General features: G+C 55.8%; 1 protein-coding gene across 6 annotated transcripts in view; it reads right to left on the reverse strand.

Annotated features, from left to right (window-relative positions):
- CCDC57 (coiled-coil domain containing 57) overlaps positions 1-18,097 on the reverse strand; it is a 104,312-nt gene that overhangs the window by 40,667 nt on the left and 45,548 nt on the right. For all 6 annotated transcript variants that reach the window (XM_045489951.1, XM_045489950.1, XM_045489952.1 and 3 more), the window contains 3 exons: positions 13,311-13,414; positions 10,628-10,798; positions 6,467-6,653 (listed from right to left, as the gene is read on the reverse strand). In XM_045489951.1, the coding sequence (XP_045345907.1) occupies positions 6,467-6,653; positions 10,628-10,798; positions 13,311-13,414 (462 nt within the window). The remainder of the gene's footprint in view (positions 1-6,466; positions 6,654-10,627; positions 10,799-13,310; positions 13,415-18,097) is intronic.

Raw genomic sequence — 18,097 nt, forward strand, 5'->3', positions numbered from 1 at the left:
GGCCCTCACAGGTAGGGAAGGTGATCTTGCTGCAAACAATCCTTTTCTTTTGCTAATGTGCCTCTTGCCCCCACTGTCCTTCCTGTAAGAACCTTCCACTCTGTGCAGCCCCTCTGAGCTTCCTCAGCTTGCTGCATGGGATGCTGCCTGAGTCCTGAATCGCTCAACAAAGGCAATTAGATCTACAAATTCACCCGCTTGAATTTTGCTTCTTAACACCCTCCCGCAACACAGTTCTTTACTTGCACCAGTGCCCTGAGAATCGGTGCTCCGTTTTACCGGGACCTGACTGGAAACACGGGCGGTGCGGGCCAGATTTGAGCATGATGCTCACTTAGTTGTCAGGACCGGTCACCAGAAGTTACTCTGGTTGACTTAAGGAGCCGAGGCACACAGCTGGCGAAGAGCTGGGAAGGTCACCTCCAGCAGGCCATGGAGCCTCAGGGTAGTTCTGAAACCTTGGGATAAAAGGAATTTGCTCAAAATCATGTAGCAGATGAAACCAGTGCGTTACTGGCTTCCTGGCCTCATCAGGACAACAAACGAGAAGCTTGTAAAAAGTCCAATCTGGACTCCTGATGGAAACTTCTAGCAAAGTGAACTCAGGAAAGCCGGCTCGGTGTATTAACATTCTTGCTACACCTATGGACATAATCCAGCCAAGTGACCAACCAGCCTTGCTTATGATCACGAATCATCCTCGTTTGAGCTTATGTTTTATCCAAAGCAGAAAAACGGTAAGAAAACATATGCTCTGGGGTGGAAACCGCTCTGAGTGCAGCAAGGCCTCGGCCCCCACGGCCCGCCTCCTGCCCCACAGACCTGCAAGTTGAGGCGCGCTTGCACTTTACGAGGTCAACCCACAGTTTCCCTGACAGCCCCTCCCCTTAGAAAAACCAGGTCCGGGGGTGCCTGGGGGGGCTCGGTCGGTCGGGCGTCCGACTTCGGCTCAGGTCATGATCTCACAGTCCGTGGGTTCGAGCCCCGCGTCGGGCTCTGTGCTGACAGCTCGGAGCCTGGAGCCTGCTTCGGATTCTGTGTCTCCCTCTCTCTCTGCACCCCCGCCCCCTGCTCTCGCGGTCTCTCTCCCTCTCTCAAAAATAAACAAACATTAAAAGAAGAAGAAGAACCAGATCCAGCTCCACTTGCAATTCAGGGTCCTTATTCTGCAACTTGTGACTGGCCCTTTCCTCGGAGCTGGCTGTCACTGCTGAATGACAAGAAAGCCCCAAATCTGTATCTTTTTTCACAGGTGTCCAAGAGCCCTATTTTGCCTCCTTCCGGAAACGACCCTTCCAAACACCTGATTAAAAACGTCATTTTTCTGCCCCCGACGGCGCTGAACATCAGAAAGGACACTGCACAACCTGACCGGCAGGACCTGTGACTGTCTGGATATTTCACGCCGAGTGACGCAGCGGGAAAATGGACGGCGCACACGGTGAGGAAGGGAAGGAGAATCGGGCAAGATTTTAACACAAAAATCGTGGTTCTTGGCAACTACACATATATCTAGAAAGAACATTAATAAGTTGGTATGATAAGGCCGCTAAAGGAACAGGTTCAAAAGTAAAATTCAACACGTTTGAAAATGACTAAAAAATCCTGAAACTCTCCTAAACAACTTGAGTGAAACAGAAAACCTGAGTCCATAATGGCAGAGTATCTGGACATTAATCAAAGTGGTAACGCTATCCCTCAAAACCTTTGCAACGTGGCAAAAGCGACACTCGGATGGAAGATTCACACCTTAAAAAATGCAATCACTAAACAAGAATAAAGTAAATGTTAAAGAAATCAGGAAAAGAATAATCAAACAAACCCAAAGAAAGGAATGAATAAACGTGAAATGTAAACTTGCAAAGACACAGGAATCCGGGGCGCCTGGGTGGGGCCTTGTGTCTCCCTCTCTCTCTGTCCCTAACCCACTTGCATTCTGTCTCTGTCTCTCTCAAAAATAAATAAACATTAAAAAAAATTAAAAAAAAAAAAGACACAGGAATCCATCCACTGGCGGGCGGGAGGGAGGGAGGGGGAGGGGAAGAGGGAGCGATAGAGGAAGAGGGGGAAGGGAGAGAGAAAGAGGGAGGGAGAGGGACAGAGAGAGAGAGATGAAGGGAGAGAGGGAGGGGGAAGAGAGGGAGAGAGATGGAGGGGAGAGAGACAACATGGGCGAGAGACTGAGGGAGAAAGCAGGAGGGAAGGAGGGGGGCGGGGGGGGGGGGAGAGGAGAGAGATTCCCAGCAGGTCTAATGAGATCTCCAGAAGAGATTAGAAAGAAGGGAAGAACATTTAAAGAAACAATGGCTAAAAATTTCAAAGAATGGGAAAAACCAACAAACCACAAGTCTTAAGATAAAAAAAAACAATCCCATTCCTGAGCAGGTTAAAGTAACACCAGCCCACTCCCGCTCAGACCCAGGCTGGCGTCACAGGAGAAGAGCGGCCAGAGGGAACAGGGACCCCCCCCCCAACCCCCCAAGGAAGGGGCTTCACCGGCCAAGGGCCAACTTCTTCAAAGACAGAGAAACACCCGCTTTGAAAAGGTTATAAGAAAATGCCGACATGGAATTCTTTCTCCAGCCAAGCCATCATTCTAGACCCTGGTTCAAAACAAAATGTGGGCCGCCAGGGAGAGGCTCCAGGAAGGTGTGGCCGCAGGCGTCAAGGAGCCCCTGGCAGGCGGATGCAAAACAACAGATCACCTTCTGCTTACAACAGGCTTTTAAACGTGCACGTAATTATGAAAAAGAAAGGTGAGGAACTATTTACTCACGTGTACCTGCTAAACAGTGTGGGGTCAGCAGGCCAACGAAAGCCTCATTTGTCCTTTTTTAAACTTTTTTCAAATGTTTTTATTTATTTTTTGAGAATCCCAAGCAGGCTCCAGGCTCTGAGCTGTCAGCACAGAGCCCAACGCGGACTCGAACCCACGAACCGTGAGATCACGACCCGAACCGAAGTCTGGACGCTTAACCGACCGCGCCACCCAGGCACCCCCCAAATGTTTATTTTTGAGAGAGGGAGAAAGAGAGCACATGTGCAAGTGGGAGAGGGGCAAAGAGCGAAGGAGACACAGACTCCACAGCAGGCTCCAGGCTCCGAGCTGCCGGCACAGAGCCCGACGTGGGGCTCGAACTCAACGGACTGTGAAATCACGACCTGAGCTGAAGTCCAGATGCTTAACCAACGGAGCCCCCCCAGGCGCCCCTGTCCTTTTTTTTTTTTTTTTTTTTTTAGCAAATCACTTCTGGATGAACAACAAGTTCAGCAGGAAAACGACATGATGAGGCATCACGCACTGGCAGCACACACGCACGCGCTGGAAATCCGAGTTAAACGATGACGCGTTTTCCCTGAGCGGACAGGCCCAAACAGCTCCGAACGAGCACGGCGTCTTGCGAGGCTGCGGTCGGACAAGCGCTTTCGAAAATTCACTGCTGGGAACGCACAAGACCCGCTTTGGCTGGAGGTGGGCTCGGCTGTCCGGGCCCCACGCGTCCTGAGAGGGCCGGTCCAGAGCTCGTGTGGCACGCGCTCCAGGGTGGGGCCGTGTGGGGGCTTGCACACTCACACCGTGATGGACGGACAGGCACCCGGCACCGCCTCCGGGCCGCGGGTTTGCTCAGGTCAGTAATCTGTGCTTTCCTGTAGGAATTAACACCTCCCTGCACACACTGACATCTTTGCAATGAGCAAACAGCCTTTTTATAATCAGAACACACAAAAACTCAGGGGAAAAGGCCAGGTATGAAAGGCTCCAGGCTGTGTGACTCCAAGTGCCAGGCACCCTGGGAAAAGGCAGAGCTGTGGGGACAGGACAAGGATCCAGGGCTGCCGGGGTGGGGGAGGGACGAGCAGGCGAAACGTCCCTGCAGGAGGCTTCCGACAGCACCGTGGCGGGTACGTGGGCAGGCTGTGCGCGAGGGGCGGGCACGCGGACAAGCTCTGGACCTTCCCGGCAGTTTTGCTGCGATCCTGCAACTGCCCCCAAAGCAAAGTCTTTACAACAGCACTGGATGTGAAGATTCTTGCAGATGACCCCTCGAGGAGCCCCGGGCTGCGGGGATGGGGTGCTTGCCGGGGTGCTTGCCGCAGGCAGCTGAGGGAGGACACGCCCCGGGGTGGGTGCAGGCGGGGCCGGGGGGTGGGGGGTGGGGGGGTGGGGGTGTGGTGGTCTGCAGAGGTGCCCGGAAAAGCGCCTGGAAACCACGGGAGACAGATGATGCCACCTCGGCTGGACTGTCTTACGTTATTCATGCTGTTAAACGATGGTAAGATATTTTCGTCACAGTTGGTTTACACGCCACCTGTATTTACGCACCAGATAAATCATCTCTGTAAAATAAATGCAGACAGACCAGTCTCGCCTAAAGCCTTTGCCATGAGGTCCAAGCATGCCTGTGGGAGAGCAGAAACCCCACCACCCGCATGGTTCGGGGGAAGATGGCCTTTCCCAGAAGGAAGCAAACTGAGACGTTCGGTATAGCTGCAGATTGCAAACAATACAGAAGTATTCAGAGAAAAGTCCCAAAATCTCATTCGGTAGCTTCCTCCCCAAACCGCGGAGAAACGGACATGCTTCTTTGCAGCCCTCCGTCTGTGTGCGTGCACAGTCACACGCACGCGCACACACCGTCTCCCGTGTGCCCGCCTGCTGACACAGACACGCTCTCCGGCGGTGGCTTCTGTCCGCAAACGGCTTGTCCAGGCGGCATCTGCCCAAGAGGGGTCAGTCGGCCCGGTGGTGCACAGACGACACCGGGCCCACGATAAGAATAAGCATTAGGAGCTTCGGGGGTGACCTGGCACCGCCACCTTTTTATTGTATTTGCCAAAGCATCACCCGCAAAGGACCGGAGTCGAACGGCGGAGAAGCCAGCTCTCCGCCCCACCTGGTTCGAGTTGCGGGTGGAGGCAGCACCCTGTGGGGGTGACCTGCAGGGAGCCCAGCAGCGCCCCAAGCTCTGGACTCCGGGGTCTGCCCTGTTCCCAATTACTTTCTCACCACAGCCAAAGCGCTGCTGAGAATATCCTGCACATAACATCCTTTTCCCCCGTGAAGTATCTTTTAATTAGATTTTTAAGAGAAGGATTGCCGATTCAAAGGGCAGAATCGTAGAAAGAGACAGACGCAGTCAAGTTGTCCAAAAGGCTTCAACGACAAAGACCCCCGCCGACACGCACGTGCCCCATGCTCCTCACTGCCAAGTGACGCTGCTCAATCTGAGGTTCAGACTCGATGCTGACTTCAGTGGCTTCCTCAGACTCCTGAGGCCACGTGTCACCCGCACCCTCATCAGCTACGTGCACTTCTCCTGGGACTGGCCATCTGGGCCCTTGCGTGTGATCTGTAGACACCCGTTTTAGGTGTCGATCCTTTCCGCCCGTCAGACACGTCGAAAACATCTCCCTTTGTCTGTGTTCGCTGCGTCTTTTCCTTAGAGACGTTTAAATGTACCGTCACAGCGGTTGATCTTTGCCTTCCCCCGCCTATGGGGTAGTTTACTTTCTAACCTTGTTTGGGGAAGCCTTTCTCTGTGCTTAGGGTTGCTGCAAAGACGAGCGTAGGTAATATGTGCACAGACGATGGGGAGAGGGCAGTGTGGACTGAATATCGCACCACTGCTCACATGAAGGCCTCAGAGAACGAGGACAGCCACAGGTCCAGGAGAGAGCAGAGTGCTATGGACCACCAGGTACCACTCTATGGTGGCGCTTTATAGGCTGGCAGCTAAATCCGGGCCATGCCAGCCGTCCTCCCTCGCCTGGAACGACGTGCCGTTAGTCTATCATTGGCTCGGAGCGTATGATTTCCTTACTGGTTTCTTCAGAGACCTTATCCTGTACGCTGTGGCTTGTGAAATGCCACTACTATAAATGAAGTCCTGCAGTGAACCCACATCTAATAAATTCTCGCCAAAGCGGTATCAGGCTGAGTCTCGCCGGCTGCAAGTGAAGCCCCGGGGTTCTGTGAGCTCACAGAACTCACAGTGGCTGCCGGGGCCCGTGCCGCAGGCTGGGACAAGGGCACGTCTCTTTCCAGCCCGGTTTCAGCACTGCCTGTCGGTCTCGGAACCCAGCACCTTCTCAGACACCTGTAGGCAGCTGGGCCCGGGTTGCAGTGCAGACACAGCGGCCGTCACTCGGAGAAGCCCAGCACAGCCGGCCCAGGAACACGGTGGCCCAGAAAGGCCGCCCGCTTTGCAGTATTTTTCTCACAAGTGCTGCCACAGGAACCGGTTCGTGGAAACCCCGTGGCAGCGTGAAGCTCTGCTCTGTGCCCGTGACCCCTGACCCCAGCTTCACTCCACAAGGGAGGCTTCTGTTCTCCCGCCTGAGAAGCCAGGCCAGGCCCTCCCCCGGCCTGTTCTCGCCGCAGGGCGGCAAAGCTTCCCCCCTTCCGGGCGGCAGGCCAGGAGAGAGCAGGTCTGTGAGGCCCCCCACCCGCCAACCCCACGCTCACCTGGGCCGCGGCCCAGCTCCGCTCGGAGCCTGTTTCCTGTCTCCAGGAGCTGCTCCTTCTCCAGGCGGAGGCGGACGATTTCTCGGGCCGCCTCCTTCAGTTTCCTCTGGAGTCGGGGCACAGACGACACCTGCGGGGGCTGTGGCTTCTGGTCTTTGGTCCCCATGGGTCCTTGGTCTGCAGGGACCTGTGAACAAAGCCATAGGCAGAGAGCTTGTAAGCCCAGCCCTCCAGGTGGGAGAGGGGCAGGCTGGCCGCCCCAGAGCCCGCACCCCTGGGGAACATCCTTGCAGGATGAGACAGAGGAAGGGCCAGCGAGTCTTGACAATGAAATGGGGACCCCACATGCTGGAGGCCACCTCTTCCATGAGTGGGGTGAACGAAGACCACAGACTGTGGAGACCAGGCCTGCTTCTGGCCTCTTGCGACCCCCACCGAGCCTGTACCTTTCCAGCAAGGACAATGAGGAGCCAGCTGGCACCCACACTCGGCCCCCGGGACTCACGAGGGCTGCGTATGCACCAGGGTGACAGGCCGGGTGCACAGACCATGGGCACCGGGGTCACCTGGAGTGGAGGAGCCGGCAGAGGTCTCCCTCCGCTCTCTTCCTTACTATCTGGACCCTGTGCTGTGGGGTCCCTGTGCTGGGTCACCACATGGCCCCGATACACGCATGCAGTCCACTCAGAGGGGTGTTCGGAACGAGGCGGGGAGTAGAGAACGAGAGAGAGGAAGAGAACGTGTGTGCGGGCTGCCTCTGAGCCAGACAGAGGCCCAGGAGGAACTGGTGTCCAAGGCCCCTAGGGAGGCAGGTGGCCTACTTAGGCACGGCTGCTCCCTACACCCATGAAAAGCTGCACTGTGCCCCTGTCCTGGCCACACACGCCGGAGCCGGAGCGGGAAGCAGCCCGGAGTCCCTGGAACAGACCAGCACGCTCTGTCCTGGCCTCGTTTCCTGGTGTGCCTCTCCAGGGCTGGCGGGCATCTGTGCCCTCCAGTGGCCACTGTTCCTCAGGCAGCCCGGAAGCCTCTGGAGTGTGCCAGGCTAGTTCGGCAGGAAGAGAGGTCGGGGCGGGGAGACGGCCCGAGGCACTGAGGCCCCAGCACCCAAATCCACACCCTCTCCCCAGCGGCGGGACCTGGGCCTGCTCTCAGCCTCGCCGACCTTCTCCCGAGGGCCCAGGACACGAGTGGGGCCCTCGGGTCTCTGGAGGAGCTGGGATAGACCCAGAGGAAGGGAGGACAGGGCGTGCCCTCCCCAGGAGCGCGGTGTTGGGCGTCACCCGAGCCACTTTACGTGAGGAAAGAGCAGCCCTGAAAAGACACTTGCTCAGAGGCCTCAGGGAAAACCGACTTTCGGGAGCAGGCCTGCAGCCGGCAAGGCGGCCCCCTGCAAGAGCCCGGAGGCGAGCCCTCACCGGGGGGCCTGTGTCCAGGTTCTGGGGGGGCCACACTTGCAAGTGGCCCAGCTCTAGCCCCCGTGGCTGCGCAGTGGGCTCTGCAGCCCTGTCCCCCAGCCGGGGGCCGTCCTGGGTTCCGTTTCTGACCCAACTGCTCTGATCTCTTTCTATGCTCTGCCCACGCCCACGACGTGACGCCTGTGACCACACATTCCGGGACTCGCGAGCGACTGCGGGCTGGGGCCCAGGCGGCCCCTCACGCCAGCCCTGTGGGTGTGCTCCCAGCATCCTGGCCAGGGAGGCGTCCCCGTGCAGACTCTGTTCCAAGGGCAGCGGCCGCCGGGCTCCACAGAGAAGCCCTTCGGGAGGCTGTCAGAGCAAGCCCCGACCCGGGCTGCAGAGGGGCGCTGGCCAGGGCGGCTGGCTCCCGCGGGTTCTCCTGAGGGTTGCCAAGGCTGCAGGCAGAGCCGGCAGGGAGGACTGCCAGCCAACACTGCCCCCCAGTGGACCCAGAGTGTCCCTCCCATTGTGCTCGGGGCTGGAGGGTCGTTAGGACTGGGAGGAAGGTTGGCAGGGAGACCCCTGGGCCTCAGTCAATCCCCCCGGGCCGGGGGTCACCGGAGACAGGACAGCTGCAGGGATGTGCAGGTGCCGGGCGGGCAGTGGTCTCTGCTGCCCTTGGGGAGGGTGACTGAGCTCTGCACGGTCCCTTGTCCTGGGCCGGGGGGTGTGGGACCCGCCTCCACCCGGGAGAACGTGAGACTCGCACGGGAGCTACGAGGGCAGTGCCCTGGCGGCACCGACCCCCCTGCTCCGTTGCCACCGGCCCCCTCACCTTACGGGTTGCTCCCTGATCCGCCGACAGTTAAGCTGGCGACATCAGGCTCCCTGACACCTGGATGCTCCAGTCCGTGCCTCCCCAAAACGGACGTTCTCTTCAAACCACGGTTTCGAACAACCGACGTTTACCCCGGACGCAACATTACGACCTGATACACAGGCCACGCGCAGACCTCACCAGCCGTCCGGTCATGTCCCACACAGCTGGTTTCTCCCGCCCTGGGCACAGAGCCCCACGTGACAGCTGTCTCCCGGGTCCCTGCAGGCTCCTGACAGGCTGGTTTTAATGCGTCGCTCGTGGCTGCAGTCTGCGGCCAGGCTGTGACCCCCGGGCGCGGCTGGCTCGGGAGCCCAGGACACCCGTCTGTCCCCGCGTCCGTGATGGGAGCATACCCCTCGGAAGCAGCGTCTGCGGGCTGCTCCCCTGGAAAGCTGCCCTCTCCCTTTGTAACCGAGGCGTCACGGGTGCTGCGTCGCAGCCTCGTTCTCCTTTCTGCTTCAGGACGGCTGCCCGGTGCACCGGCCCCTCCGCATCTGGGGGACCAGCCTCCCGCCTCCACCCTCTCCTTGTCCCCACGCTGCAAGTCCTGCTTATTCTGTGGCCAGCGCCTGAGGCCCTTGGGTGCCTGCGTCCTTCTGTCCCATCGCCCTGTTTCCGGGTCTCCGTGGTGGAGCCCACCACTTATCCTGCTTCCTCTCAGAGCGAGACACTCGGAGACAGGATCTCGGCACCGGGAGCGCTCAAGGCTCCGGGCCGCCAAGATGCTGGCGCTCCCGGGAACGGCCCTCGTCTGGGCACCGGGACCGGCCCTAGGTTTCCTGTGCCTCGATTTCTCCCCAAGGTCACACGTGCTTCAGCCCCAGCCTGCCTGCCACAGAATTAAACATCTGGATTTTAAATGCTGCTGATTTGTAGGATCTCTTCCCCCTAAGCAAGCGGGATCCGCGAAGCAGGCGAGGGGTGTTATGGGAACCCCCACGCAGCCGACCTCGGGGCCGTGCACGGGCAGCATCTGAGATGAACGGTGGACACGGGGTGAGGCGGCCCGTGGCCGGGATGGCAGGAGGGCTGGCCCTCCGGGTGGTGTTTCTGTGTCCCGCCTCCCCTCTGGGCCGTTTCTCGCACAGCTGTCCGCCCCGAGGCGCGTCCAGGCGCTTCCACGCCAGCAGGGAGTGGACCCACCTTCCCTCCAGTCCTCCAGTGACGGACGTGGTCCCGAGGCCGAGTCCCACTCATGCCCGTCAGTGCCGCCCCTGGGACCCAGCTTGGGACACATGAGGACTGTTGCCCTATACCACCGCACCCGGAGCTCTGGGCGCGCTCTGGTACCACGGTACAGTCGTGACCGCGGGCCACCATACAACACAGGTAACCGCGGGAACTCCGGGTCCCCCCAGGTAACGGAGAGTAAGGAATGCGCGCTCTCAACAGCATCTCCAACAGCCTTCGGTGAGAAGGAAAGTGGCCGGTCTGTCAGATCTGCGGGGACGGCGGCCGCAGGGCTCTCTCACGGCTCGGAACGTTGCCTCAAACATGGAGCCAGATGGGCACTGGCTGCGGAGGGCCTGACGGGGACCATGACGGGAACCCCAGTGACACCCACACGGGGCCCACTGTCACGTGTGTAGGGGCCGTGGCCTCAAGCGCTCTGGGAGATAAATCCTACCAGGAAAACCCCCAATTTGCATTTCATTTCAGGGCTTCCCAAAGCCCTAGCAAGAGTCAAGGACTCCCTCTTAGGGGAAACAGAAGAGCCCTCTTCACACGGGCGGGTTTCCCACGCTGGCCTTAAGTGGAGGGTCCCAGGGCCCGGAGGCCTGAGGTGGGGCCGCACCCCTCCGGCACCGTGTCTGCCGAGGACCAGGCCCGACCGTGCGAGCGGCCAGTCGGAAGAGGGGGACAGTGGGGCGGGGTACCCACCTGCCTCGCAAGGGCCACCTGGTCCGAGGCTCGTAGCCGCCAGTGGCTCCCGATATGCTCCTCGAGCTCGGCCACCTGCTTCTGCAGCTCCAAAGCCTCCAGATGCACTTGGCCCACCTCGTGGGGCAGCTCGTGCTGGACGGTGTCCGCGCCCAGGGGTTTCTGCAGCACCTGGGGGGCCGTTTCAGGGGCAACGTTAGGAGGGGTGCCGGCTCCAGAGGGCAAGAGGGCAGGGAAGCAGGAGAAGGGCAGAGGCGCGCAGCAGACACTATGCGAAGATCAGAAAGGAACACGTTTGTCAGTCTCTCCTCTCTGGCTTAACGCAGTAGCCACGCAGGCCTGTGCCCCACCCGTCCCCTGCAGGGTGGACTCGGGCACCTGTGGCGGAGCCTGCGTTGGACTCCAAGGCTGGGTGGGGAGCATCCAGGCCGGGAGCTGCCCGGGCGGAGGCAGAGGCCTCAAACCCTCTTCCTGAGCCTAGTACAGATGGAAACAAACACCTGCAGGCAATCCGGGGCCTGGGAGGGGGAGGGGGGGTGGGAGGGGTGAAGCCAAGGCTGTCGAGAGGAGGTGACCGACAACTGGGGAGCAGACAGAAGGCAGGAGTGCACGCAAGGTCAAGAAGGGGAGTGCCAGGCGTGCGCGGCAGCTTTGGTCGCCACAGGGCAGCCGTGAGGTCCCCAAAGTGGGTCTCTGGCCAGAGCTCCGGGCCCAGCCCCTCACTTTGGCAGCTTCTCTGGACAACATCTGTCCTCCTGCTGATACAAGGAAGGAAAAAGGAACCAACGGACAGAATGGCACCTCTCTACACTCTGACTTTCCCACTTTATTCTCAGGAAGATAAAATATATTGTGTTCCTATTCCAGGAACTCCTACAGTGAAGTCCTGGTGAGTATCTTATTCTTTGAATTTGTCGCATACGCATCAAAAAAGGTGACCGTTGGATAGACGCTGTTAATTAAGATAGAAACAAAAACCACTTTGAAGTGGACGTTTTTCCTCACAATAATCACATGCTCTCTGACTATCAAAAGGAAATTAAAGCTTTAAATGCTTGTTTCCTGTTCGTAAAGCGTGTGCACGCCTGTGTGCGAAACTGCAGCAGCGGGCAGAACGGGAGGCAGCAAGTACACGGCGTCCCGAGACCCCTCCCCTCGCGTGCGTACGGAGGTGCGTCTGAACACGCTGGGTGGTGTGAGTCACGTATCTACGGACTCCAAGGACCGTGTGAAATTCCCCCTTTCTGTTGCCTCACGAAGAACATATCCACACAGAAGGCGACAGGGCGGCCCGACACCAAAAGCATAAGCAGGAAGAAAACGCAGACAACACCAGGAATCGTAAAAACTAAAAACCTGTGCTTCAAAGGACACTGTCAAGGAAGTGAAAAGACAAGCCTGAAAATGGGAGGAAAAATTTACAAACTGGACATCTGATAAGGGACTAGTATCCAATGTACACGAAGGACTCTTCGAACCCAACGATAAAAAAGACAATCCAATTACAGATGGGCAAAGGATTTGAAGAGACATTTTTCCAAAGAATGCACACAGATGGCCAATAACTCCTTGAAAAGATGCTCCGCATCATTAGTCATCAGGAAAAATGAAAATCAAAACCACTGTGAGGTACCATTTCGCCCCACTGGATCGGCTAGAGTCGAAAAGACAGAAAATAGGTGGTGTGAACCAGGACGTGGGCCGCCGGAGTCCTCACACGCAGCCAGAGGGACACCAAACGGTGTAGCCGCTCGTGAAAACAGCTCGGCGGTTCTTCAGAGTCACCATCGACCCAGCAATTCCACTCCTACACACGTACCCCAGAGAACTGAAAGCAGGGGCTTGAACAGATGCTCGGACACCGTGTTCACAGCAGCGTTCTCCACAAGTGCCAAGCGTGGGAGCAGCCAAGTGTCCATCGGAGGACGGACGGTGTGGGAAACACAGCGGTTTATCACCCCGTCCCTAGAAGGCGTGAGCACTGGTTGACGCTACTGCCCGTGGATGAGCCGCGAAGACGTGAGGCCGAGGGAAATGAGCCAGTCACGCGAGGGCAGATTCCGCAGACCCCGCTCACGGGAGAGTCGTCCAGCTCCCGGAGGCAGGGCAGACGTCCCAGGGGGAAGGGATGTGGGGTCAGTGTTCGATGGGGACAGTTTCTGTTTGGATGACGAAAAAGTTCTGGGAATGGACAGTGGTGATGTTTATACACGTTGTGAATGTAGTTAACGTCACTGAACGTACGCTTGAAAGTTGTACGCTTTATGTATATTTCACCACGATAGAAAAAAAAATTCTAAAAAAAGAGAAATTATGAATTTGTAGCAATAAAGCAGGCCGTGACCCTGGCAACACGTGTGACAGGGCAGAACTTGCGTCCCAGGAAACAGTGGGCGCCGGCCAGCCTGACTGAAAGGGCCGGGCCTCCGAGGCGTCTCGCGCCACATCAGGGCACCCCCACGTGCTCTGGCGTGTCCCGAGGGGGCAGCAGTCCTGCGTGGGCCCCACCGTGGGCGCTGCGCCTCTGGACTTTCCTCTCGGTGACCGGGCCTTACTGTGTGCACCTTGCTGGGGACATGTTACCTCACAATAATCCCTTCCTGGGAGGGAAACTGAGGCACAGAGAGGCCAAGAGGTCCAGCCAAAGACCTGCCCAGCCCAAGTGTCAAAGGGGAGGCCGTACCTTCTGCCTGAGCCGGGCCACCAGGAAGTTCAGGAGATGTGTCCTGTTTCTGAGCCTCCCGAGCGCTAGACCCATGGGTGTGCCATCGGCCGGCACAGCTCCTCCTGCAGAAAGAGGGATTCTGTCAGGTTCAGGTCTCCTTCCCTTGGGGAAGGTTCCAGGCAACTGCCCTCTTTGGGGAGTAGACGTCTGTGCCATCCAGGGCTGGGGACGCTTACTGTCACCGTGTGTCCACCTGAAGTGAAGATTTCCTAGGACTGAGTGGAAGGCACGTGGTCCCAACACAGACTGAGAGGCACTGGCGACAGATGACGTATAACCCTAGTATCGAGAAAGCAAGAATCTTTGCAGGAAAACAGTGGAAGCTTACCACCTAATGTCTGCAGAGGCCAGTCTGCACCAGCCTCCTAGTCATCTGGGAATTAGAAAAAAATGTTCCTACAACCCAGAGGTCAAAGAAAGAATCAGTAGAGGTAAGAAATTATTTTGGCCTGAGTTACCATTAATACAACGCTTACCAAAACTTAATGAAGGGATTGAAAACTGTCCTTTTGAAAATGTTTATGGCCAGGGGCGCCCGGGTGGCTCAGTCGGTTGTGCGTCCGACTTCGGCTCAGGTCATGATCTCACAGTCCATGAGTTCGAGCCCTGCGTCAGGCTCTGTGCTGACAACTCAGAGCCTGGAGCCTGCTTCGGATTCTGTGTCTCCCTCTCTCTCTGTCCCTCCCCTGCTCATGCTCTGTCTCTGTCTCAAAAATAGATAAAAACATTTTAAAAAAATTTAAGAAAATATTTATGGCCATAGTAGCTTTTTTTAGAAAAGAAGGGTGAAAAGTCAATGAGCTGAATAGCCATTTCAAAAACAAGAAGGCCAACTAAATAAAGTAGAAGAAAGGAAAGAATAAAGGTAATACTACATACTGAGAAAACAGAAAATAAACGTGTAATGGAGCTGGCTCCTTGAAAAGGCTTTTTAAAAAGATAAGTCCCTGGGGCGCCTGGGCAGCTCAGTCGGTTAAGCGGCCGACTTTGGCTCAGGTCATGATCTCGCGGTCCGTGAGCTCGAGCCCCGCGTCGGGCTCTGTGCTGACAGCTCAGAGCCTGGAGCCTGTTTCAGATTCTGTGTCTCCCTCTCTCTCTGACCCTCCCCCGTTCATGCTCTGTCTCTCTCCGTCTCAAAAATAAATAAACGTTAAAAAAAAAATTTTTTTTAAAGATAAATTCCTGGTAAGACTAAGGAAGAAAAAAAAAGTCAACAGAAACAACGCAATCGATGAAAACACAGTTATTACTTTAGATCCTACAGGCTTTTAAAACTTTTAGGACAATACTACAGGCAATTTTATGCCAAATTTTCAAAAACTTAGGGGCGCCTGGGTGGCGCAGTCGGTTAAGCGTCCAACTTCAGCCAGGTCACGATCTCGCGGTCCGGGAGTTCGAGCCCCGCGTCGGGCTCTGGGCTGATGGCTCAGAGCCTGGAGCCTGTTTCCGATTCTGTGTCTCCCTCTCTCTCTGCCCCTCCCCCGTTCATGCTCTGTCTCTCTCTGTCCCAAAAATAAATAAACGTTAAAAAAAAAAAAATTAAAAAAAAAAAAAAAAACTTAGATGAACCAGATAATTTTCTAATAAAATATCAAAAAGTGGCATGCCGAAAAGAAAATCTGGATCATCTTTTAACTGTGAAAAAAACTGAATTCACAATTTAAAACCTTCCCACAAGGAAAATCCTAAACCGGGGGGTTCAGAGTTGAAATCTATTAATGGTTCAGGAAAAACTGACGTCAGTCTGACACAAACTTTTTCAGAAAGCAGAGAAATAGGGAACATCTTCCAATATATTTGAGGCCAGAATAACTGTGATCCCCAAATTTGACAATGAGCATCGTAAGAGAGAGTACAAACCAGCCTCACTCATGAACATAAACGTATTAATTCTCAAAACAACATTAGTACAAGGATGTATCCCATGTTGGGTCCACTGCAGAACTTTAAGTCTATTTAACACTCAAAACCCAGCGCAAGCCTGCTGTTTGGACAAGACCATGAGCGTATGCCCTGTCCCTCTCCTTCCTGGAAGCTGAAAGCCCAAAGCGACTCTGAGGGTGCCCAGCGGGCGAGGGTGGGGCCCGGGGCCAGGGGCGGGGGAGGGCAAGGAGCAGGGGGGCAAGGGGCGGGGACTCAGGGGACGCTCTGCCGCGGGTTCCTGATCTTCCTTCCTGTGTTGCCGGGCTTTGGTGCCAGAGCAGCCACAAGCCAGAAGCACCAGGAGCCCAGACGAGGGAGACTCCGCTGGTGCGGCCCATACAGACAAGGGCCCACCCCGCACCACCCTGCACCCCTCCTGGGAAGAGCATGTGGGGAGGATTGCAGAGAGGGGGAGCGAGAGAAAGGAATCCCTTCAGTGTGCCCACAGAGTCCCTGAGGGGCCCGCGTGGAAACCAGCCAGCATCCGGACAGCCAACGCTTTCAGAGCTGAGCTCTGCGGGGCCAGGGAAACCGCCCAGGACTTAACTGGGCTCGGGCGGCACCCGTGCAGGCCCGGCCGAACAGCAGGGCAAAGACTCTGGAGAGTAAGTGGTCCTTCAGAGCCAGCCCAAGAGAGTAGGCCGGGATACAGACGTGCCCTGTGCCCCAGAGAGGTGGGGGGCCTGCTAACACAGAAGTGGAGTAAAACCGGCGTGGTAAGGGTCGGAGGGCCCGAGCACCAGAGTCTGAAGTTACTCATCACGCCGATAACCAGGAAGATCTCGACACAATGAGAAAAGACAACGCTGAGGGGGACGCAGACGTCGGGATCACGGGGTCATGGAATAAGCAGGCCGGATGAGGAACCGTGCAAGCTGACTCACTGTTAAAACGGTGGAAAAAGAAAAGTTTTAAAGGAATAAAAGGTACAAAGAAAACAAAATGGAAATCTTGGACTGAAATCGAAATAAAAGTCCCCCCAGTGGGCTCAGAGCAGCGCTGAGAGGACACGGGCCTGGCGAGCATGGGGACAGACGCACGGATCACCTGCCTGAACAGCAGAGAAAACGCACTGGAAAAAGGAACAGAGCCACAGGGACCCTCGGGAAAAGAACAGAAAAAGCTAGCATTTTTGTCAGCGGAGTCCCTACGGGGAAAAAGAGCATAGAGCCGAAAAAACGCTTGAAGAAATGATGGTTGAAAACATCCCAAATTTGGCAAAAGACAATCACCTTAGATTCAATGCCAAACAGGATAAGCCAAAGAAGCGTGTGCCCAGACACATCATCATCAGACTTCGGGCACGAATGACAGACTCTTGAAAGCAGGTGGACAGAACAGGTGTGTGGCTTGTGGGAGACAAAGGTTTGGGCAGTAGAAGGCTTCTCAGCAGGAAGTGGCACGATTACCTTAAGGGTTGAGAGCTGAGAACCGTCAACTCCTACTTTCATACCAGAGAATAGATTCTGCAGGGACACAGGTGAAAAAGGAAAACCAGAGAGCTTGTCATCAGCACATCTGCCGTAAGAGCTGATGACAGGGAGTCTGGAACCTCGGGACTCAAGGACACACACAAAGGGCAAACGCCCAGGTGAACGTCACAGACTCTACCTTGGTTTTTTTTTTTTTTTAATATATGAAATTTATTGTCAAATAACCTTGGTTTTTTTTTTTTTTAATGTTTATTTTGAAAGAGAGAGAGCATGCAAGCAAGGGAGGGCAGAGAGAGAGGGGGACACAGAATTTGAAGCAGGCTCTAGGCTCTGAGCTGTCAGCACAGAGCCCAATGCGGGGCTCGAACTCACGAACCATGAGATCATGACCTGAGCTGAAGTCGAACGCTTAACCGACAGCCACCCAGGTGCCCCAATACTTATTTAGTTTTGAGAGAGAGGGGGAGAGAGAGAGAGAGAGAGAGAGAGAGAGAGAGTGTGAGAGCAGAGGAGAGGGGCAGAGAGAGGGAGACACAGAATCAGACACAGGCTCCAGGCCCCGAGCTGTCAGCACAGAGCCCAATGGGGGGCTCGAACTCACAAACCATGAGATCATGACCTGAGCCGAAGTCAGATGCTTAACTGACAGCCACCCAGGCGCCCCTCCTCTTAACTTTTTTAAAATTCTGTTTGACAATTTGGGACACCGGGGTGGCTCAGTCGGTTGAGTGTCCAACTTTAGCTCAGGTCATGATCTCACGGCTGGTGGGTTCAAGCCCCGCGTCGGGCTCTGTGCTGACAGCTCGGAGCCTGGAGCCGGCTTCAGATTCTGTGTCCCTCTCTCTCTCTCTGCCCCTCCCCCGCTCATGCTCTGTCTCTCTCTCTCTCTCTCAAAAATAAACATTAAAAAAAAATAATAATAAATAAATAAATGAATAAATAAGTAAAATTATGTTTGACAATTAAAAGCAAGAATGCTAATCCTGACTGAAGCAGTTCCCCACATAGGAGAGGTGATGTTTACGACAGCATCGCGGGGACGGGGCCTGACGGCAGGAAGATGGTGCTGACGGGAGCTGGCTGCGAGAGGTCACGTGGCCGTGCTGTGATCCCTGGGGCCCAGACAGATACACTCAGAAACGACACATACATTAAAATGGAACACAAACAATGTTCGGGTGGCCCACAGGCACAGGAAAGAAGACGCGTGGGCCAGAAAGTGGGCAGGAAGTGGCTGCTCAGATCAACACGACAATGACTGTAAAGCGTGGATGATATCAATCCTATCAGTTAAAAATATTAGCACATGAGAAAAAAAAATTAGCAAAATGGGGTGTCCGGGTGGTTCAGTCAGTTGAGCGTCTGACTCTAGATTTCAGCTCAAGTCAC

The sequence above is a fragment of the Leopardus geoffroyi genome, chromosome E1 (assembly GCF_018350155.1).
Source record: "Leopardus geoffroyi isolate Oge1 chromosome E1, O.geoffroyi_Oge1_pat1.0, whole genome shotgun sequence".
Lineage (NCBI taxonomy): Eukaryota > Metazoa > Chordata > Mammalia > Carnivora > Felidae > Leopardus > Leopardus geoffroyi.